The sequence below is a fragment of the Molossus molossus genome, unplaced genomic scaffold, assembly GCF_014108415.1.
Source record: "Molossus molossus isolate mMolMol1 unplaced genomic scaffold, mMolMol1.p scaffold_m16_p_11, whole genome shotgun sequence".
In the NCBI taxonomy this organism is placed as follows: domain Eukaryota; kingdom Metazoa; phylum Chordata; class Mammalia; order Chiroptera; family Molossidae; genus Molossus; species Molossus molossus.
Genome location: NW_023425346.1, coordinates 27,046,746 through 27,070,938, shown reverse-complemented (window position 1 = coordinate 27,070,938; position 24,193 = coordinate 27,046,746). Strand labels below are relative to the sequence as shown.

Below are 24,193 nucleotides of genomic sequence, written 5' to 3'. Positions count from 1 at the left end.
AGTTTTACTTTTGCAAGGGAACACTTGATAGGATCTCAAGAGGCAGATCGGTGCATTGAATTGCATATGAGGAAAATAAATTTTATTAACAGGTATACTGCTTGGTATCTCTTGGCATAATAGCTATATATAATCATGCCTATTATTTATGTAATAATACATACATGTGCTTGCCTTCCCTAGTGTACAAATGCAATATATATATATATATATATATATATATATATATATATATTTCAATATCTATGTCATTATGTAGAGTCCATATTCTAAATTTTTATGAGTTAGATAAGCATAGATGTATAACCATGCCTTCTTACAATATTAACAAATATTTCTAAATTAATATTCACATAGGTAGAGAAATAGATTTTGTTTCTAATGTCATGGGCTGGTTAATGTGACATTCTCTCAAACTTCATGTAACAGCAGAGGAATTACCAAAGGGAAACAGTTAAGGTATAATAATAATTTTAGCTATTCTTTTTCCAAGATGCTATAATCTACCCAAAGATAACTAATTGTTCAAAGTAAACATTCCACTCCAACCACAAAAGGAATCCATTACACAAACATATAATTCACAGTCATTTTTAGTGGGTTGTAAACAGTTTGGAATGAGCATAAAATGGGACAAAAATCAAAGTGAGCATTTTGAAATGAAAAAGTGTTTGCTACAAAAGGTCAGTCCCTTTGCTTGGCAAACGATGTAGAAAAGCCTGGGAAAATGCTGATCACACAAGCAATGAGGGAATTTTAAAGCCAACAGCCTCCTTGTTTCTTTAAACAGACATCGGAACCTATAACTGGATCCTGTCAAACAAACGACAGCAAAAAAATATAACAGCTGCTAAGAAGTCAAGTTGAGAGATAAAGTTTTCGAGGCTAAGGACCTTCTCAGAAGTAGACTAAAGGTCTTTCTTAAATCTTTAAGCAAGGTTATGGATCCCAGGGTGGCTTTTAGGCACCAAGTCAAATATGTAAGTTTGTGTATCATTCTTGTCATAGTGTTTTGTGTTCCAGAAAAAAGGAAGAGAGGACCAAGTTGTTGATTAGCATCTGCTGGAGCACTCTGCAAAGTCGCTTATAGCTGGGATCATCAAACTTGAAAAACTTGGTATTTCTTTTTTTTTTTTTTTTACTGTGATTTAAAAATAACATAAAATATACCATCTTAACAATTTTTCTGTGTACAGTTCAGAAGTGTTGAATACATTCACATCATTGTGGAACAGATCTAGATATCATTTCAATGTTGTCCAATCGTTTGGGGGCATATTACCCAGAGCTGGGAATCATGAAGGAAGAATGAGTTGTTAAAACATATTTAAAAGGGTGAATGCCAATCCAAATTAAATTAAATGATTTAAAAAAAAAACCTCGTCCTATTCCCTTACCGAAAAAATATATTGGATACATAAAAATACATTTAGGGTAGACATGTGCTCACTCATTGCGTTAATTCCACTAATATATAAAGTTAGTTTTCTGTAGTGGCTGGTGGTGTTGGGTAGAAAAAGGAATGTCTTTCAGGCATCTCACACCAAGTGACTTCTTATATTGCATTGTTGCAATGTGCCAAGAAAATAACCTGGGAAGTAAGGCCAGATTAAACTTCTCCTGGTTTTAACAAGAGGCAAAAACCAGACAAGTATGTGTTTATTTTTCAGTATTTCTTATGTCATTTAAATAAAAATTATATATATCTATTGTGTACAATAGGATTTGATATGATTACTACCGTCAAGGTAATTAACATATCATCTCTTTGCCCAGGTACCAATTTTTGGGGGGGATGAGAACATCAGAAATCTACTCCCTTGGAGTATTTCCAGAATTCAATACATTATTAACTACAGTCATCATGTCTGTACATTAGAGCTCTGGAGTTTTTCATCCTATATAACTGCAAGTTTATGCCCTTTGATCAACATCTCTGCCCATTTTCCCCGCTCTCTATGAACTCATTTTAGAGCAAACATTAAAGAAAAACAATTGTAGTGGTTACTCTCTCTTCTTGTATCTGTCCTCTTCTCTCATAGCAGTTATCATAGTTTTTGCTTTTTGTGTGCAACTTTTGGGTTAAAGTATATCTCCTTTCTATTCTCAGCTGGTAGTAGAGTGGTGATGTTTAATAGGTGTGCCTCAAGAATTTTTCAATCATGCAATACCTGACTATTTAGTCAGGAGCACTGACGTCTTTTTCCTTAGATTGTCAAATAAAATAAATGACAACAGCCAACACGACAATAGACATCTGGTGTGAATGAATAAAAATTATACCTATTTTTTTTTTGTCAGACGGGCAAGAAAATATATATTTTTTGGTGTGTCGCAGAATTTTAGCAATTAGTTTATGTGTGTCCTAAGACGAAAACGGTTGAAAATTGCTGATATAAGAGAATGACACTTAGAAGACAATAAATAGCTACTTGCACAAATGCAACACTTGATGCCTGTTACTTCATTCAGCCAATGTTTATTGAGTGCTTACGATGTGTCTCAGACTATGTATGGCTCTTTCCAAATAATGGACCTGCACACGGAGTTGTCAGTCAGTTACATGCTTTGTTAAAAAGAACTATGGGTTAAAGTCTTAATACAAATTACACCAGTTTAGACTATATACTTTGTTTAGTTCAAGTTCATATCTCCTAGTCCCTTGTCTCTAAGAGAGACAAGAGACCCTAATTTTAGGTAAGCAATTTCTATATACTCTTGAGGTCATCCATCATAAACTACACAAAATATTTATAAAACAGGGCAAAATGGACTTCTCCTTATTTAGATCTACATGCCATCTGCATGTTAAAATGCCTTACTCTACATGCTTATCGCCCCAGACCTCAAAAAAGGGAGGTGTCAGATGATCTCATGCTGTTGGTCAGATTACCATATGTATTGAGCATTAGCTGAACAACAAGTCAATATTTTCACAGAAATTTCTTTGGAAGAAGAAACGTAAATTGAGTTTTTCATTGGCAACTTATGATGTCTCACATACATGTTCTGCACCCGTCCAGGCGAGGCGAGGGAGAACGACCCGCCTGGAAGGGCTGTGAAGACTGACACGCTCCTTGCCACTTCGTCCTCCAAGTTTTCTGTGTATTTTCTAGGCTGAGCAGACAATGTCAGCCACCACAGAAGCGACTTTAATCCAGTTATAATAGCTGGTGAGGAAAAAAAGGCTCTCGTGGTTTGAGGAATGAAGAAAACTAAATCAAGATAAGGAAACATACTAAACAAGTTATTCGCTAAATTAGTTTACATTCGGCTCACTAATAGATTTTCTTCTAGGCATGTCCAAGAGATGCAAAATTTAAAATGTAACTAATACCATCTTACCAGGAACACAGCTTGTGCCAAGCTCTGGGTGAAATTTCCCTGGGGGAACTACCAAAGCATGAGCAGTTTGGTTCTGCCAAGTGCAAGTGACAAACTGAAGGAATGAAGGAATGAACAAATGAATGGACAGATGCATAGATGAATTAATTAATAAAACGGTGAGATCTGCCTTCCAGATAGTGTTTCATTTGAAATAAAGCCTGTAAGAAGCATTTAAAAATCCAGTGACAATGTATAGGTGCTTTTTTTTTTTAAGGCGAGGAAATAATCTTACGGAAAAAAGAGAGAAAAGAAACAAATCTTTTTTTTTTTTATAACAGTTGATGTGCTGCTGCAGTGAGTATTGAGGCCGTTTCCCTAAGACTGTGAGAGTAAACACACAGTTTTCATTAAATGTGCCTTTCCCATAACTGGTCCATAAGCATTTCCCATGACTCTGCAGTTGAGTATCTTGGCTGAGAGAGGATCTGGCCATTAAAAAGAGGGCCCTAGATATGCTGAGTCCCAGCCATGCCGAGAGACTTGGCACTTTCTATGCTACTTCCTAATACCAGCCCCAGCATAAAATGTCATCAGAAGCCTGCATAAACATTGGACTTAGATTCACATAAATTATTTCTGTCCTAAGGTGCTTTATGCCAGAATTTAGTAAAAACAGCACTTTGAGTAAATAGAATTGGCGTATAAATGCAGGAATATTAATCCAACAAAATGATCATAGAAAAATAAAATCAAAAGTACACACTTGTAAATCTTGCAATGAAGTGAGAGGTTTATCTTGTGCCTCTGAGTTTTTATTGAACATTTCCATAGAGTTCCTTTAAGCTGACACTGCCAAAGTGCTCGGAATTACCCGTTTCTTTGAAGAAGTGTGGTCTTTGAGTTTCATTAAAATGCTTGGGAATTATTTTAATAATCATATGTGTGATTAGCACCTGTTTAGTACTGGATCTACAAATTCATTTTAAGAGTAAACACCAGGACAATGAAATATAATGCCAGATACGATTGCTCCTGTCAGCAAAAACATTGTCTTATTTTATTAAAAATGCCAGCAAAATGCCATGAACAAAGGATACAGTTTCTATTTGCAGATATTTTCTACTCTCCAATATTACGGTATCTGCATACCACAAGGCTGTATCTAGCAGAATTTTCATCTTGCCTGGGGTATGTACATGAATGGAGAGGTACAGAACCCTTTTTCATATGTGCACACATCTTATTATGTACAGCTTCCCCCAAAGCCCTATTTGAATTTTTGCTCTAATATAACAGTGCTCACACCGTCAGTACCGAGTATTTATAAGTGAATGAAGATTTCCTGAAAATGATTATTTAGCTATTGGCAATAATAACATTATAACATTTTCAGTGATCCATTTTGGCTTTAAGTACTTATTAAATAATATTTATTCCTCAAATATGTACTTGTAAAATTAAATGAGATTGCAACATGCAATAAAAACACATTTCTCTCTCAACTTGAATTGACTCCATTCCTCACAGATATCTCTCCTCGTGTTCATTCTGCTTTTACTGTTTTCTACTCTCGCTCTGAACTCTCTGCTCTTCTCTCTGATGCGCTGATATGCTTTCCCCCAAAGCCACTCTCTTTATCCACTTTCCCTGCCCACTCGTCCCCTTCTTGTTATTCTCCATTCCCTACTGATATGGGAATAATAGGATCCCAAGGCGGTCCTTACAGCATAATTAAAGTATGAATTTCCAGGAGTTGGAAATTGCAGACCATTTTTATTATGCTTCTATAATAAAGCCAGGTAACACTCAGAGAATTAAAATAGCTTCGCTCTAGCAGACAACTTCGTAAAGATTTTTTCTCCTTGGTTCTATTGTTTTAAGAGATTGGGAGCAGAAAATGGGAATAGATTCACCAATTCTTTTTCTGAAAACACCTCTGTCTTTTACGTGATATATATCCCCCTAGATCCTGGGAATATGTTGTAAACTTGTAACAGATGGTGATGAAGCTTCATATTTTTATATAATACATTTTTTTTTTCCCTGAGATTCTGCATCTACTGTATGTATCTTCCAGGGACGATGACCTTGAATGAATGAAGTCATAGTCTGAAGGGAAAACACCTCACAGACTGACTGCCATAGAAATGATGTGTCAATTAGGGTTTGTTTTGCCCCCCTCAGTAAGGTGAAATGATTTCAGATGAAAAACAGAAGGTTGAAATATAGGGAGCAAAGGTCATCGTGACGCTGCAGGTGCATCTGTTAATTGTTCCAGGAAAACCAGTTAGCCGGGTTCCGACTGAACAGAAACACGTGGAAGATGGAATGTCACTGTTTGCAAGTAGAAATGCTATTTGCTTCACTTGGGTAACGTTGGGGGCTTACCAAAAATTGTCCTGGCACAACATCTACCAGCGTGAATGTTAGGAGGGTTCTAACACTCCGAGTGCTGATATTTTATGAATGTTTTATCACTGGCTTGAAAACAAGAAGTTTGCAATTGAATCAACAACATGTCAGACAGACAAAATAAAAAAAAAATTAAAAAAGAACATTAGTGGGAATTACTGATGTCCCTATTATAAAAACAAACTGAAGTTCATAAGAAACTTGATCCTCTTAACCGATTGACAAAAGTCAGGTTTTAATTGCATGGCTTCCCAGACGAACCAAGTGGCTCTGTGAACTTGAGCATGGGTTGTGTAGAGGGTGCAGTAAAGGGGAGAAATTGCTGCATATTCAGTTACCCACCTCTTTTTTCGACAGCTTCAATGCATTGCTTTACGAACCGTGGAACTGTGGAATTTTCATGTTCACACACTGTGTGCAGATGAGAGCCAAACACTTGATCTGCAAAAAGAAACAAAGATGAGCTTCATTAAAATCCAAGCTTGCGTTGTTCTTTAATTTGATTCCGTTTCCATATCCTCTGCATGATGAAATCTGCATCTTGCATAGGAATCAATTTTTTGCTTTAATTCCAAGGTGTCTGTTGCAGACATGCAAAGACTCCCTCCATTATGGAACAAGACTCCAGCCCCAGAGAAAGAAAACTAACACTCTGCCATCGATTAGGCTGGGGTGCCTGAGTAAATTATAGTCTCTCTGGGCTTAACTTTGTTGTCTATAACATAATGACAAGGAATTAAGTAAACTTCTACAAAATAATTCATCTTAATAAATTGATGTCTTGAGTGTTTCAGAAGAAATTTTTCAGCGATCATCAAAATTTTGATTTTGCTACTACACTTAGGAAATTCATTCTGTGGTTCAATGATACTTGACAAGGCAAGTTCCAGGAGGTGTAACTGGGAAGTGAATTTCTAAACGTTTCTCCTCTTAAATGCCCTTCCTCTTCTCTAATCTAAGTATCCCGTTTCCTTTAGGGCTTAGCTCAGATAGCACTTTCTCCACAAACTCTATCCTTCCCATCTCAGCTTTGTGTCTCCAGTAACACAGGTTCGTTGGAGAGCCAGTTCCTCAGGATGTTAATAGGCGATGGGGAAAAGGGCTGTGATCAAAATGGTTTAGCAACATTGGGTTAAACAAAGTTAAGCAGGTTTCTTTTATGAATGTTCATTTTAGAGCTTGTGATACGCCAGTGTGCCCTGCGAGTCTCCATGAGGGGCTGGACCATGCACTCTTTCCCACACTTATTTGAGTAAGATCCTTTTATTTCAAAGGGCATCTTTCTAGACTAATGTTTCCTAGAACATACTGGGCAAAATCCTAACCTAGCCCTCTCATTTAGAGCATGATTTATGCTGCCTTGCATTGTGTATTTACATTTATAATATATGAAATTGTTTTCTCAAAGTAGACTGTGCATGCCTGCATCATTGGTGTGTTCTTATACTCACCAGGGCTGTGCACAGATTCCAGCCTACAGGATTCACCAACAGAGATTTAAAATTATAGTAAATTATACGCAACATAAAATTTACCATTTTAACCATGTTTAAGTGTACTGTTCAGTGGCGTTAAGTACATGTATATTGTTGTGCAACCTAAACCACAAATCCATTTTCAAAACTTTTAGAAACAGCATAAATGTTTATTATTTATAATGAAACAAATATTTAGTAGTTTCAAGGGTTTCCCATCTCATACAGAATGAAAGCCAGTTCCCTACCTCCGCTTCCAAAGCAGCACATGACGAGACTTTCTGCCAATTAACTGATTTCGTTTGCTTCTTCTGTTCCCTTTCACCTGAATCACTTGCCTACAGCCTCTCCATCCACAGCCTTGCCACACTTCTGCCTCTGAACTTTGCACTTATTATTTCTTCTGCATGGAACTCCATTGCTCCAGGTATCAAATCAGATGCCACCTTCTGATTGTAGCCTTTCCTACCTACTCTTTAAAAAATAGGCAACCAATTCCAACAAGCCCTTTCCATGTTACCTCCCCGCCTTTCTTATAGCATTCTCTCCACCTGGCACATTCGATTGATGTGTTTGCTGGTTATTTGCTTCCCTTGCTTAGGATGCAAAATGCAGGAAAGTAAGAATTATAACTATTTCTTTTATTACTGGGTCCCGAGTCACCAGACCATGTTTGGCATATACTAGATGTCCAATAAACATTCATTGAATGATCAACTGCAAGACATCATCTGTGGCAGAACTGAGAAGAGAATATAAAATGGAGCACAATAGAAAGCTAAATAATATTGCATTATAAAGGGATAGTAAAAATGGAGTGCTGAGACTTCAAAGAAGTCATGATTTTTATCCATTTCTTAGAAAAAAAGTGATGGCTTGAATTTGGGACAACCCAGCAGGGAGGAAAGCAATTAAGGCTAAAGCACTAATAACAATGTACTACAATACAGAAATGTGCGTTTTTATTCAAGAGACAGAAAGAAGATAAGCTCAAAACACCTCAACCTAGTGTAGAGAGTAAAAAATAACCAAATATCAAAGGTAGGTTAGAAAATAGTGAGCCACCACCATAAGAAAGAATTACATAAAATACTTAAAAAATAACCCAGACTTCAGATAGAATAATTTACCTTGGCTAGATTTATAGTTAGAAATAATTGCTATAAAGTGTAAAACCGTTTAATGAAAATCATAATTCAAATCAAGTTCACAAATATTTATTATCTTCTATCTTTATAGCAACAAAGGTAGGCATATTAGATTGTAAAATAGAAATCAAGACGCTTATAATCTTATATGGGCTAACAGAAGTATTCAAATAATATACTAAAGAGAATATAAGAGTTTTCAGAAAAGATACTAAGTGCTGAGAAATGTGTCCTATAGTACATGTCCTTTCCTGACATTTAGTGCAGATGTAGTTTGTTTTGTTGGGAAGGGGGAGCCGTTTGTGAGATGAGGGCCCTTTAACAAAAATAGATTTCAGTATAAAGTGTATATTAAAATCTGGGGAATTTTTCTTTTGTTAGGTAGATACAGAAGACATGAAAGCATTCTGGGGCATTTATTCTTTCATTCCTTCAGAATGAAAGTCTGCAAAAGAAAGTCTGGAGTGCCTGCTCTGGGCCGGAGCTAGGAAAGGCGGTGGTAATGTAGCACCCAAGACCTATTACCTAGGCTCTAAAAGTTTCTTGTCTAGTAAGGCAGCAGATAAGTAAACCGGTAGAAACATTCATCATGAAAAATCTGTGACTGGGGAAGCACAGATGCAAGGGGAGTCTGTGGCCGGGCCTCAGACCAGTCTTGAGCACCCGTGGAAAACTCCCAGAGAAGGGCTGACCCCTGGAGATGAAGTCAGACTTAAACGGGAGAGCTAAGAGAAGGGACAGAGCACCTGCGAAAGATGGGGAGAGGAAACCCAAACATCAGTGATGGAAAGAATGAGAGAAGGAATGTAGTATGCTCAGCGAAACATTGTCTCTCTCCTATTTAGACAAATCTTGATGTATTAAGCTTTAAAAGGAGATAAAAATTGTGTTGCGAAGGATCTTAAATATCAGGGCAGGTAGGTTAAATTATTTGAAAGTCTGCGATACCATAGATTTCTTGTACATATAGTATCCTCCCCCTCACACTTCTTTCCTGTTTTTATTATTATTTAAAAAAAATTTTTTTCTTTATTGATTTTTAGAGAGAGAGGCAGGGAGAGAGAGATAGAAACATTGATGAGAGAGAACATCGATTGTTTGCCTCCTGCATGCCCCCCAAGGCCTGGGCATGTGCCCTGACCGGGAATCGAATTGGCGACCTCTTGGTGCATGGGTCAATGCACAACCACTGAGCCACACCAGCTGGGCTTTTTTCTTGATTTTAGAGTCCACTCATTAAACAGAACCTGGAAACATTCTCCAATGACTTTGCTGCTCTTACGGCTTTAGGTGATTAGATAATTTTGGTCAGTGAAATATAAGGAGAAGAAACTTAGGAAACTACAAGAGAAGATTTTTTTTTTCTCTGATAAAAGGAGAGGGGTGAATGAAGACACTCTTTTTTTCTTCTCCCTTGAAATCACTGTGAAGTCATGTGATGCTTGGAGCAATTGCAGCAACCTTGTCACTATGAAGCAACAAGCCTGCAAGCAAGAGATAACATAAAAAAAGACCTAAATCTACAAAAAAAATCTGAGACCTTGATGATATTGTTGAACTGTCAACTCAGTCCTAAAACACTTCCTCTAGACTTTTTGTTACAAAAGATAATATATGCCATTTTTAACTGGGTATTCTATCACCTGCAAACAAAAGATTCATAAACAGATCTGGGGCACAAATCATGTGGAAGATTGGACACAAGGAGTTTAGTTAAAGGCTAATGAGATTTAGTTAAAGGCCTAGGAAAGATGTCGTAAAGACCAGAATCAGGATGGAGGTGTGGTAAATTTAACCATTGTTCACAATTTTCATCTTCTCTGAATTAGATTTATACATTTAAATCCTTCTGCTGTGCGACTGTGTGGTAAAACTGACTAGAGTGGGCACCTTTTCTTTTCCCATCTTTGAGGTTGAACTTGGCCATATGACTTGCCTTAGATCATGTTGTGTGAGTAGAAACGACAACGTGTCAGTTCTAGACGGCGGCCTTAAGAGACGATACAGACTTCTGCTTTTCTGCTTACTTCTCTGCCGTGGCCAAGACAGAACTTCCCTGAGTAGCTACTGCCCCTTCGGTCTGGGCTGCAGGATCAGTACATAGGGCATGGAACAGAACCAAGCTTCAGTGAGACGGCAAGGGCCGTCAGAGCTACAGCTTAAAGTGAGCTGTTCCGTCAAACCTGCCCTAATGTGTCTGACGCACAGACAATGAGAAATGAATGCTTTTCACTGCATGCCACTGAGATTTCGTGTTTGTTCGTAACACACCAACAGCTAACTGATCAACATGATAACAAGTATCTCGATTTTTGGTGATCTAAGCAATGCTGTGAAAATTAAAACAAAGAGAGCTCATAGAATATGGAAACTGCAACGGGAAAGCAAATAATTAGAAAAGAAATAATTCTAAATTTGCTTAGAATGTGCAATTACACAGCAACCATAAGTTTAGATTCAATCATAAGGAAGAGCCTCAAAAGAAATTGCTCTCACCCTAAAATGTAAACTCATTATGCCTCACCAAATAGTATGGCACTTATTCTGCATGTCCTGCAGATTAATTTAGTTCTATTGGATTCAAGTCAGTGAATAGCTTGTGAACACCTACCACACACTGGGTGTTGTGAAGGATGCAAAGAGTAGTTCACTCATTCAGCCACTGTCTATTACCTGCCCACTCTGGGCCAGCCCCTGTGCTGCCGCCTGAAATGCAATGATGCATAAGGTATGCCCTCCTACAGTCTAGGGGGGAAGAATAACTCACAACACTTATAATGTGATTAGTGCTATTGCAAGGGTGTGTGATGATAATAGTGAAGATTTATTATGCACTTAGACTAAGCCACGCAAGGTTCAAAGTACTTTATGCATTCTAACTTATTTAATCTTTGTACCAATCCGCAACCCTTTCGTGGTAGATGCTATCATTCTGATTTTACAGGAGAGGAAAGGAAACAGAAGCATAAAGACGTTGAGTCTTTTGTCTATCGCTGCAAAGCATCAGTCTCTACTAAATAATAATAATAATAATAAAAAGTTAAAGACCTAAACGAAGACCATGGAGGAAAGGGGTAATTCAAGGGATTTTTTTTTATTGGATGCAGGAGGTGAGCCAACCGATGAGGCAAAGAGGGCTTTCAAGTTTCTTGTTTGTTTGAAGGAGACTGAAATTTAAAAATCGGAGGATTTGGAGAATAGTGACATGAATATTGAGAAGTGAAGACCAACTTTTCTGATGCAACAGAATGGTGATGGGCGATAAAGGTGAAAAATTCTCATTGGAGTTTGGCAATCAAAAGCTGTTGATGACCACAAAAAAAAAAGAAATAAATAAAAAAGGCTTCAGTAAAAGAATGAAACTGAAAAGCAGATGTTTGTGGTCAAGGTTTGAAGAGAAGGTGAGGATGTAGAGAAAGCAAAGAGACTCCTTTATTAAGAAGTTTTGTGGTGTGAATTAATTATAAGGAAAGACTGGACTTGGGGAAGGGTTTTGACTTGGGGCAAATAGGAGAGAATTTCAATTGCAGGGTATTTTGATTGCCAGAGTGCTCTGAAGGGCGAGGTGCTCTTTTCTGTTGTTATAATGGGGGAGGTGCATTACTGCCACTTACTGGGGGGTCCAGGCAAGTGCAGGCAATCCCTCACAGGATAAAACTAACCCTTCCTGATTGCTAATAGCGCCCTGGTAAGAAAGGAGCCTAGATTTATTGAACTTCATTAGCTATAAGGAAGATGTTTGCTTCTGCTAATTACCAGAAGAGCCCAAAATTTTCTTCTCTCTTCTATAACCCAAGAAGGTATGGCTCTGGGGTCTAGGGACTTAGCTCTTCAGCTGAACCTGATTAAATCAGAGGTTTTCCTGTGGCCTAAACTGAGCCAGCGCACATCTCCACGCAAAAAATTACAGTCGGTGTACTGCAGACCGAGGTAGGTGGCTGCAGGGACTAGACTGAGACCTAGACATTGCAGGCCAGGGGCAGCCCTCTGGGGAGATGACCACATACAATGGGTGAGTGGGCACCAGAACTGATTTGCAGAGAGAGGTGAATAAAACAGATATCCTCATCTCTTCACTCTCTGATGCTTAACTGCAGGCACCAAAGGTCCTTGCCACGAGGTGCGTTAGAAATTAGAGCGGATAATGCAACCAAATAAACTTGACTGGAACTTGGGCAGAACAATGTCTCTGATGTTTCAAGGCACAACTTATAATCACAAAAGCGCTCGGTGAGATCCACTGTCACAGTCGGCACTGGTTAGAAAAACTGTAGTGGACATCTGTTGGTTTTGCTGGCCCTGTAACTATTCTTCTGTCCTCTGATAATAGCACCCTAACTTTCCTCTGAGGATGACAACTGTCTCATTTTTCTGCCATTTGTTTGGAGTAATGCTGACCCCACTACCTCCAGCTCAAGGGATGAACATGCATTTTGTCTCCCTAGCCACAGGAAGGGGTTCAGATGTGAACACATGGTCCAAGTAGATCCGTCCAGTAAATCTTGATGCTTTGTCTAACGCTACTGGGAAAGAGGGGACTTCCTTCTATAAGTGCTGGTAAACTATGAGGATTTGAATCTGAGTAGCCACATGTTATGTTGCCACTTTCCGGGAAGACGTACTGGGAAATTAAGCCAACAGAGTGGAAAAAAGAGCTGAGCAGTAGAGGAGATGAAGAGTTGATAGCACATGGTGCCCCTAGATCCAGTCATGCCTGGCCTGAAACTATCCTTGCCCCTTGGACTTTTCAATTAAGTAGCCCAATAAATTCCATTCCTACTTTTGAAGTTTAGACAACTTTATATCAATTACAACCAAAAGAATCTTGGCTACAACATAAGCCTTCAACATAAAACGGTGAATTTTATAACTTAGAGGAGATGATGATGTCCATGAAATGAAATTGCAAAGTAAAATGTGCTACTCAAAGAAAGTAAATTAATGTCATCGTCAACTTTAAGGGCTGTTACAGGACGGCCATCATTCGTAAAGCTGATACAGTCCAGAGTCTGATAAACCAAGAAGGAGCTTTAAATTATAGAAATGTGTTTGAACCACAGGACCTTCTATCTTAAAATAGTGTAAGGGAAGGAGAAGGGAGAGCGAAGATATTCTGTTTTCTTGGCAAGCATTAAGGAACTAACTTTTGCCCCGTAAACTTCCATGCCTGTTGTCCTGGCTCATAAAGGAGTATTTCTGCATTCCTCTTCCTTACGGTATTCCTAAAAAGGGAGCAGTCCCAGAACCCTGAGCTCCCGACTCCCCACCTATATTCCCATCTGTGGGCTCACTGGTAATCCTTTCTTCCTCTCTTAACAGCTCTTTGTATTTAGCAAACACCTCTTGCTAGGGGTGCCAATGTTTTTGGAATGCTCTTCAAATGCCTATGGCCTTGGCTAGTGTGATCATTACATCTTCATTCTACTGTAGTGCTTCAGCGCATATACCAGGGGTGGCAGACAACACATTGGTTGGAGAAAATCCATTTTCTGCAATTTTTCGTGGAAAGCATCTTTTGGTGAGAAAAACAAATAGACCTTCCACATGACTGCACTTATAAATCATGTTGTTTACATAATGAATTAGAGTTTAACTAGGAAATGGTGGTTTTTAATCTTTAAGCTCTCAAACTTTTGACCGATTTAGTTAGTTCATCAGCATAACCAGGTTAAGTCTCTGAGATTACAAATTAGCTTCATTCGCCTTCATCTCTGCTATATATTTTTGACAAATTATGGAAAGAACACCCAGTAATGGGATCTTTGTCAGTTAGATTCCAAATGAATCAAAACTATGAGGAAAACTACTCAATAGAGGCAGTTAAATGTTCAAATAATGTGACGGTGTTATCATCATTTACCCGGGGAGACAGTCTCCACATGTTTTTCAAAATGATGTTATTCTGCTTTTGGGACAGAGGGCCATTGCAGCTACTCAAGTACATTTTTAAAAAGAAAAAACAAAGCATCTAAAACAACCAACTGAACTGTTCGGCCACACACACGCACGTACACACTAGGCAATTCTTTTGGTCATGAGGTATATTTGTGAAGGTTTTTTTGACTGCAATAGATAAAAACAAAACCTGTGGCCATCTAAAGCAAAGAAACAATTACTTGAATGATATTGAGGGATGAGGGTGGAAGGGAATTCAAATAATTGACTGGGAACTCAAAGTAATTTATTAATTAGTCAAAGAAATGACTGGAGTCTGGGGGAATGGTCTTTGAGATGTTGAAAATCCAAGGTGCGGAGGAGATCCATCACATAGGAAGCAAGAAATATAGCAATTGTTTTGTAACTCTGACAGCTGGGTCAGGGGGCTCTTTGCATTGTCACCCCCCCCCCCCCGGCAGCTCTGTCATAATGACTTCTATTTATCCAATGCTTAGGTTTTGAAGTTCCAGTAGAGGATGCCCAGTTGGTTGAGATTAAATGTGAAAGTGGTTTGGGATGAGAAACATATAGATAGCCCGGTTGTCTCCATAGCAGATAGTGTTCAGTTGGAAATTGTCTCCCTCCGGAATGCCACACAGGGGCAGATCGTGCCACATTAGGCTGCCGTCAGCGAGGGGCAGTGGGCACTGGAGGGCAAAGATAATATTCCTCACATGGGAAATTTCAGCAGTTTAACTGAATTCATGCTTTGGTTTTAAATTCTAAGGGACATTCGGTTTTCCTTTAAGAGAGTTGGTTTCCATACTGCTTATCAAGGATCCCGTTTCCAACCTTGTATGTTTCCACTACTTCCATCCGTAAAAATATTTCCCCTATGAGTACCCATCAGATAGTTTTCCACAACTTTACTGAGAATTTTTAGAGAAATGGATGATTTATAGTTGACTGATGGTTTATGTCTTTGAATGAAGATGCAGAAAAAATAATGCCTAATGCTAAAACACTGCTGAATTTAATCTATCTTAAGTGCTTCAGAAGGTACTGCAATATCTTACAATGCTATGGGCTTTGATTAAACACATTAGCTACTGCTGTTTGGTACACAGTTATCAAAAATTGGGCTGATTCTCTGTGGAATCTCTAATATACACTGGAAGTAAATCTCTCTCATTGCCTGGTTTACTTGTGATTTCTTTTCTCGTAAGAGGCAAGCACAGGAAAAAGCTTAATTATTTTAACTTTTAAGTAGTTTGGAATATAAATAAATAGAAGTTCTAAATAGATACACTTCTGTGTATAGTTTCCCTCCGCATGTTTATTCATATTTTTGTGTCTCATCTAACTTAACAGATTTTGAAGCCCCTGGTGGTTAGGGACGGTGTCTACTCTGGAAGACTGGAGGAGATTAGCCTCGGCTCCATGGGGAGGGTCTTCCCAGACAAGGGCAGGCTGCAGTTTGCTGGGGGAGCTGGACAGTGGCTGCAGGGGGAGCACCCTTTCATCAGCAGAGGCCAGTTCCAGGGACAGGTCAGCGGCCACCCACACAGAGTGGCAGGCTTCTTCCCCAGCACCTTCCGCTTTTCTCCTTCTTCCTTTTCAGGCTCCCAGAGGTCTCCACCTTTCTCAGTCTCACCCTCAACCCCAAACAGTACTTCCACGGAACACCCTTTGGCCCCTTTCTCTAAGCTCCTAAACTCTCATGCAAATAGAAATCAAACTTGATTTGGGTCCAGCGAATACCTGGACATGTTGGTGAGTGTACCAGCCATAAACCAATTTGTAGCTAAATGAAGAATTTATTACTCCGCATGGAACAATGAGTATGGAATTTTTCTGTATCTGTCTACTCTGGCAGCAACTTCGTCCTGTATGTTTTCCTTCCTATGCTTACCCAAAGCAACACAACACACGGATACACACATGTACACAGACCCTCCTCCACACATGTATATGATGACTCACAACAGGATAGAGGACAGTTTCACCAAGTGAATATTTCATACATTTTACATTACATTACTTTTACATTAGCCTGTATGTAAAGGGGACAACAAATACATAAACACATTAACACCTAATGTAAGGCCGGATGGTGCTGAGAAAGATAAGCCAGGCAGGGAGCTAGCTAGTGGGAGTGGTCAGCAAGACGTGTCTGAGGCTTTGGCATGGCACAGACACCAAAGGAAGTGAAGGGGTGAGTCGACATTAAGGAGAGCACCCAATCAGAGGCGCCGATGAGCACGAGGCTGTGGGGGGAGTGGGGTACATTAGAGGAGCAGTGGGGCCTGTGTGGCTGGGGTGAGACCAACAAGAACTAGGGTCGGGGTGGTGGGCACACAATGTTCTACACAGATTTTGTATCATGGAAATGCGCACTTGAAACCTATACGATCCTATTAACCAGCAGTAATTAAACAAAAGAACTACGATGAGGATAAAATTGAAAAGGTAGCCTGTGGCCAAAGCAGGGAGGACCCTACAGGTCGGCAAGTACATGAGATTTGAAGTATGATTTCTTTCGAAGTAATTGGAGATTATTGAGCTGGAGAATGACATAATGTGATTTATGTTTTGATTTTTTTATTATTATTGTTTTTAATCCTTACTCGAGGACATTTTTTTTTGATATTTTGTTCACAAAAAGTGGGAGGAAGAGAGAGAGAGAGAAACATTGACGTGAGAGGGACACATTGAGTGGCTGCCACCAACACAACACAACCAGGGCCGGGGACATATGCACCCGAGGTACATGCCCTTAACCAGAACCGAATCCGGGTCTCTCCAGACTGCAGGCTGACACTGTAACTGCTGAGCCAAACCAGCCAGGGCTGGTTTATGTTTTTAAATGACCCTTCTAATTGCTGTGTGGAGACCATATTTAAAAAAGAAGAAGAGAGGCCAGTTTGGGGGCTGGTAAAATATTCCAAGAGAGACGATGATCCTTAGATAAGAGCAGTAACAAGGGAAGTGACTAAGAGGGGTGGAATGTAGGATGTATTTTTAAAGGTGAGATTTTCTGGTAAGAGGAGAAGAGACAGCACTGAGTGGAGGGTGACTGCAGCTGACAAATGTGATGTTTCTGAGGCAGAGAACCTGTGGGAGCTGGGGACCCAAGGGTTGCTCTGGATCAATATGAGGTGTCTGCCCAACATCCGAAGAGATATTAAATGGACATTTGCGTTGTGAGTCCAGAGCTTGAAGCTGAAGTTTTACGTTTAGGAAAACCCACTGATGGAATTTGAACCCTCAGGACTGGAACAGTTCAGTCCGGGAGCATTTGAATAGTGCCCAGTAGTCTAAGAAGGGGAATCAAAGGAGAACCCGAAGGACTTAACGCAGGAGAAGCTCAACACCGTGAAGCCTCTGAGAGGAGCAGACGCCACCAAAGCGGTGCCCACTCGGTTTCCAGAAGGAGGAAGAAGAAATTACGAATAAATAGTAATTCTAAAACGCCTGCTTCCGTTCCCTCCGACCTCTCTCCAGATAACATCCTCTCTGGAAGTAGAGTTGATTAAGATGGTCTCTAGTCTACCAGATACAGTTCACAGTCCAGTTAGAAGATATTAAAGTAAAGAGATAATAAAATTATACTTTTGGAATAATTCAGAATGAGGAAGACAGGAATGACTTCATGGAGTTGCTAACTTTGCGCTGGAAGAGTAAACATGAATACAAGTTTTCAGGTAGAGAAAGTTGGAAAAGAATATTCAAGGCGAAGAGAACTTTATAAAGTAGAAGAAGATAAGTGCCATTTCTTCCACTTGTATTTCTCTGATGTTCTACCACGTTCCCTTCTGGCTGCCAAATGAATGAATGAATGAATGAGTGAATGAATGAATGCAATGTATAAAACAAAGTGATTTCTATCTCAGGACTGTGCCATGATCACTCAAGTGTGAGAAAAATACATTTAATTTTAGTTTGCATTAGTGCATTTTGGATGATTAACATGGACACATGTTGTTTAGCAAAGATTGATTATTTAGATTTTCAGTTGACAGTAGTTTCTGCTTTTCATTTGCCTGTCTTCCTTTTCCTTAGAATACAGAGGGAACTGAAAAAGGAGGAGGAATAAAATTCAGAGATGTCAAATTTTGCTACTTTATCCCAGATTTGTGTATATTTTATAATCTTAAAATGGAAAACTGTCCAGAATTCAATTGTTCAATCACATAACTCACTGCAATTATTCTGAAGTTAAAACTCCCTGATCGGGCTGTCTACTTGCTTGACTTAGTAGGAACTTCACTGGGGGTTAAAACTACTATGAAATCAGTACTTTTATGTCTATTTGAGTGACAAGTCTAAAGAGAAAACTTGATACAATTTATTCAGATAATTGATTGGATTAATTCTGAATAATTTAATTTACCTCTTTAGCTCAATGAATATGGACAAAAGCTGGAAATGTCATTCAGTGATTGGTAAAAGTTGAAAGATTCTTTCAGGGTGGAGAGAGGGGGGACATTTTGACTCACTTTGAATTTAAGTAAAATCGAGGAAAGAACAAGGTCGTTTTCCTAATAGCAGCATGGGTTCGTGAGTCTCCCAAGAGGTAAGACTTCAGTTTATTTGCACAAATGCATAGTTCAATAAGAAAAGATTCAAATTTAGTTGGAGTAAAACGGCTTAATGATTTCAAATATTACTTGTAATATATTAATATAACAGGTTTGAATATCTATAATGGAGTCTCTTTCATTTGGGTCTTAAGGGTGTTCTCCTAGCCACTAATGCTGAGTGCTAGGTACATGCTGAAGTACCTAAGAGGAAAGCACTTTAGGTTAAAAGCACTTTCTCTTCTCAGCCTCGGGTTAAAAGCTATTTCAGGATTCTGTTAAAGGCATTCTTTAGTCCTCAGCTTCAGCTTAAAAGCCGCTTTGATGAAAAGTGCTTTGAGGCAGGTAAAGGATTTTATAATAAACCATATTAAGAGCTGGGGAAACATGCGGCCCGGTGGAAGTGTTGGCTAGCTCCGTGGAGGTGTGTAAGCCCTGGGCAGGTCTGCTCGATCCTGTGGACTGCTCTGAACAAGCAGGTCCACTAGCTATTCTGTGCAAATAATGGAAAAACATTTCCAAGAATGTAAGTGGAGAGAAGGGGTTACGAGCCCCAACTGGGAGGTCATGCCGCACACTTTTCTGATAACATTTCGTCTCTTTGGGGCTTCCAGTCAAATACAGTGTGCGTTTCTCTTTTTCAGCCCTTACCATAGAAAGTGGCTACACAGTAACATTTATAAAACACCTTCTCCTGTCTCAAAGCTGCCCACAGAATCGAATAAACAGTATCTCACTGTGAATGCACTTTGCATATTGCACATTTTCTGTGTTTATTGCACATTCTTCATTTACATTCCCTTTCCCACTAGCAGGACCTTCACTGCTGGGGGATGGTCACATATAAAGATGGAACAAAGTACTTCGGTTGGGTCTGCCTACAGAACTGGCAGAATCATGGTCACCGCGCAGATGTGTAATTGCAAGCATTAATATTAGTTGGTGAAAAGACAGTGGTTTAAGAGGAATTTTGAGCTGATGGAGGTCAGACAGAATTCTGAGAGATGGCAAAATGGTACATATATCCTACCTAAGTCCCAGGGAGTAGATGTAAGTTCCGTTAAGGAAAGGGCCTCAGAATGGAAAGAAACTATTTTCTCCCTTTGTCAGATTCAAAGCCTAAGAGCTGTTGCTTTCGGCCCTAAATTCACATGCAGGTGGCTGGGGAGAAGGGCAGTCTTCCCATCTGCTCTGGCAGCAGAGTGCATCCAGAAATGTAGTGGGAACCGGAGGGAGCACTGTTTGGCACCTGGAATGTTTTGTAAGTTCAGAAGCTCCTGAACGACACCTAGGCGGTGAAGCAACCATCTCTGCACGGCCATGGCGAGGTGTCTTCCCGGATCGGTTTATGGGCAATGAGCGATCTACGAAGAACATAAGGTAGGCCGTCCTCATCGTACGCAGTGCGCTCCAGGTGCTGTCAGAAATAGCTAGGGAGTCCTTGAAGACAAAGAAAGGCTGAGTAGCTACGATAATACAAGTGGGAGCCATGACTTGTGATTTTGTGTTTTATATCAGTGTTACTTCATTCATACCCACAGGCTGCTGGAGCATGGCCTGTTGAGGTGAGACAGGAAGTAAGTAAACTTAGATAAAAAGCATTAATTCCATAATATGGCTTTCTAGTATATCTTTCGATTGATGTTCTGAAGTGAAGCCAAGCTTGCAGGGTTTGGAAGTGATATGTTGAATATTTCTTTCTAAGTAGTGCTAGAGTGTCTAATTTTGAAAGAAGGAGTCATATCTTTATGTATTTGTGGGCCCCTTGTCCGGCCCATTGCTTGTCACATGGTAGATCTTCCACAAATGCTCACCAGATCAATAAAAATAATGGGCACTAAGCGAATAATAAAATTGTTTATACAATAGAGTAAAAACTTCTTAGCCTGGCACTATGCAAAACACCTGCCATAGACACTTCTCAAGCCCTCTGCACTTCATCCAAGCCAGACTCCCCTGCGTTCCTTCAACTGTGCACCTTGAACATCTTACCCATTTCTCCACATGTTCAAATATTTAAGTCAAGACTCAGTTTAAAGATCATAAGGAAAACATTAATCTTTCCCACAGTTTCCTACTTGTAATCTGTGACCCGAATGCCCCTTAAAGCATCTGATATTTGATATATTATGCCATATTTGTTGTACATTTATCTCCTTTACTCACTACTTGGGGGGACTCTGCTTTATGTAACTTTGTAACCTCTTAGAACATGGTGATTTAAGAATATGTATGAGCAGGCAGTATGAATAACAATCACAGCATAAAGGAATGCAAGCAGAGATCTCCATCCTTGTTTTTGGACAGTATGTGCAAAGCTACAAGCACAGTGCTAGGCACACAGAATGCTCAAAATGTTGGCTTTATGAAGGCATTGTCATGAAATAGTACCATGACTTATCTGTTTTGCAATTTTCAGAAGGCCTACTCTGGCCTCAGGAGGAAGAACATTTGTAATATGCCATGCCATAGTAAGGGTATAATCAGGAATAGAATATAATAATTAACAGTTACTATTTACTATGCTAATTGATTTTTATATAGTATCAGCAGTCGTAAGGGGTATTATCTGGAAAGTGTTACGGCAGAAAGTTTCATGACCTTGCCCAAATTCACAAAGCAAGTAAGTAGCAGAGCCAAGCCTAGACTTCCAATCTACTTCAACATTCAGTGATTTTTATGCCTTCATGACTGCAATACATTGTAGGCCTAAGTAAACCAGAGCACATATAGCTCTTTCAAAGAGCAGAGGAGAGTTTCTCACCACCGCCTTTTCATTTCACTCCACATGTACCCAGACCCAATGTGGGGAATAGCCTTTCACGTATTTAATTATTTCAAACATTCTATATATACGGAAACATAACATAAAACTAAGTACAGTGATACCTCGGTTCTCGAACGCCTTGGATTTCGACCAAATCGGTATTCGACCAGGAGATTCGAGAAACTTTTGTCTCGGAATCCGAACAAATATTTGGAACTCGAACTTCCGAGATGAGCCGAGTTGAGCCGAATGGCGTTCATTCGGCCCAGCGCGCCTTGCTCGCGTCCTCAGTGTGAGTGCAGAGAGAGTCACGCTTTGTGGAGAGAGTCACGCTTCACACTGAATTTAACCCTTAGACATACTGTACACTTTTATTTCTTGTTGAGACTTATGTTTTTCTACATATTATATACAAATTAGGCCAGTAAAAGGCATTTTCTGGGGCTTGGAACGAATTAATCCAGTTTCCATTATTTCCTATTGGGTTTCATTGCTTCGGTTCTCGACCGTCCTCCTGGAACGAATTATGTTCGAGAACCGAGGTATCACTGTACAGTGTTGTGTTCAAGTATCTCGTTCTCAAGAATGGTTGTATTTCTTGTTAGGTTTTGTGTGTCGAGGATTCCAGGCTGGCAGTGCCTGGGGCAGCAGGCTGGGACCCTCCTGCAGCCACGGCTGCCTGGACCAGTCCCAGCCTCCAGGGGGTGTGCCAAACTGGTGAGGGCAGACTCCTCGTGGCAGATCTCAGATGAGCATCTATGACCCAGCTCAGTATGTGAACGGAAGCTCAATGCAAACCCACAGCAGCTCCTCAGACGCTTGACTTGGAGACTTGCATCTGGGAGACAGCAGCTCCCTCTAGGCTTTTGGTTGCGTCCATTCCATAAAAACTGACTGTGGACATAGATGGCTTTGGGTTATCACAGGGAAGAGCTTTCCACTAAAACCTTACTGAAAAGTATTTACAACCATCTCCACAATTCTTCAGATATGACATTCTACCTCCCCAAATTTCTCCAGTGGGCTATTTTTTTTCTCTATCTTTGGGTCCTGGACCAAGGTTGTAGTCCCCTTTTCCTCCACTACCCACTTCCTGTTCATCACTCGCTTCTCAGGCCACAGCTTCCTGGCCAGGATTTCTGCTGTCCATTCGGTCCACACTACAGCATGAGACAGGCATATCTACTAATGCAGTGCCCTGGTGCGTGGCGCTGTACAGTCACACTTAGAACACTCATATTCTCGCACTACGGGGCCACCTTTGGAATATCTTCCCCATGTTACTGTGGCATCTTGAGTTGAACATAACCTCACACACAGATGTAATTATCTCTTGTCATGTGTATTTCTGACCAACATTACCTTTCTTCAAGATTATTCATTCATCCTATAAATCTGTGATCTTTCTGATTAAAGGGCCATCAGTGCAAGTGTGTACATGAATAAAGGAAATATGCTAGAGAATTTGAGATATCTGACATCATTGGAAATTCAGTTTTTGATGAAGAGAGGGCCTAACCTTGCTTCCTCCCCCCTCCAAAAATGTTTGACTTCTTCAACTAGTAATTATGTAAACAGATTTATAACCAAAATAAGCTCTCACTTCCTCTTTTGACATGTTAATTGTTTCTAAAAAAACATTAAGTGAGGTCTTGTCAAATTCTTTACATAATATTGAATGTTCCCCTATGCTAATTCGTTTTTTTAAGGTGGAAAAATTGTAACATGCTCAAGGGCCCAGTGCATTTAAAATGTGGAGTCACAAAGGATGTAAACACCATGTTTTCTTGTTCAGAAAGTAAAGGTATGTGGTGGTACAAACGAGGGAGTCTGGGGAGTAAAACTTGTCTGAAATTCAGATTATTGGAATATGAAGATATTTAGATGTCCTCAAGATATTTTCAGACCATCTGCTTTCTTATTTCCCAGCCTCTAGTTCCACGATAGATTCTTTCATTGTGAGGTTAACCGAGGCCAGCTCCTGCCTCCATCTTTTCTTTTCCTCCTATGAGTCTGAGTTCCAAGTTCAAAGGGACAAGTTAGGAGTAATATATTCAAGTTAATGACCCTCACATGTGTTTAACTTGGATGACATCTCCTCTAAAAGCTCCCTCCTGTCTAATATGGGTAGATAAGAAAATCATTAAAAAATTGGAGCTCAACAACTGTTGAAAGAGAACGAAAATTTTTCTCTCGTGCTCTTCCATTTCTAAGGGAAATAGATCTTACGAGAACGTCAATCCTCGTAGCGGCCTCTTTGATGCCTAGCTCCACAAGTTATCCATCTCAACACAGAGCGTGATGCAACAGCGGCATGCGTCTCCGGAAGGCATAAAGTTAGGCAATTTTAAGATTTAGTCCAGCTATACGGGTTATAATTTGGGGCAAAATTTGAGCAATAAATATGTAACATATTTTTTTAAATAAATACTGGCTAAATACATATGACTTATTTTGTTTCAGAATTAGAGTTGTCTTCATAATTTGACTCTCTTACATGTCTGAACCTATATATGTATTAGTATCTACCAATGTTATTTTTAAACATCTCTAAATCGCTTATTCCACTAATTGGAATTAATATGTGACATTTGCTAGATGTTTGGT

The 24,193-nt window shown here is 39.6% G+C and overlaps 1 protein-coding gene across 2 annotated transcripts in view; it reads right to left on the bottom strand.

The window, feature by feature from the left end:
- The window catches only part of ARHGAP15 (Rho GTPase activating protein 15), a 618,649-nt gene that overhangs the window by 225,207 nt on the left and 369,249 nt on the right, over positions 1-24,193 (bottom strand). For both annotated transcript variants that reach the window (XM_036253427.1, XM_036253428.1), the window contains one exon: positions 6,082-6,180. In XM_036253427.1, coding sequence (XP_036109320.1) covers positions 6,082-6,180 — 99 coding nt within the window. The remainder of the gene's footprint in view (positions 1-6,081; positions 6,181-24,193) is intronic.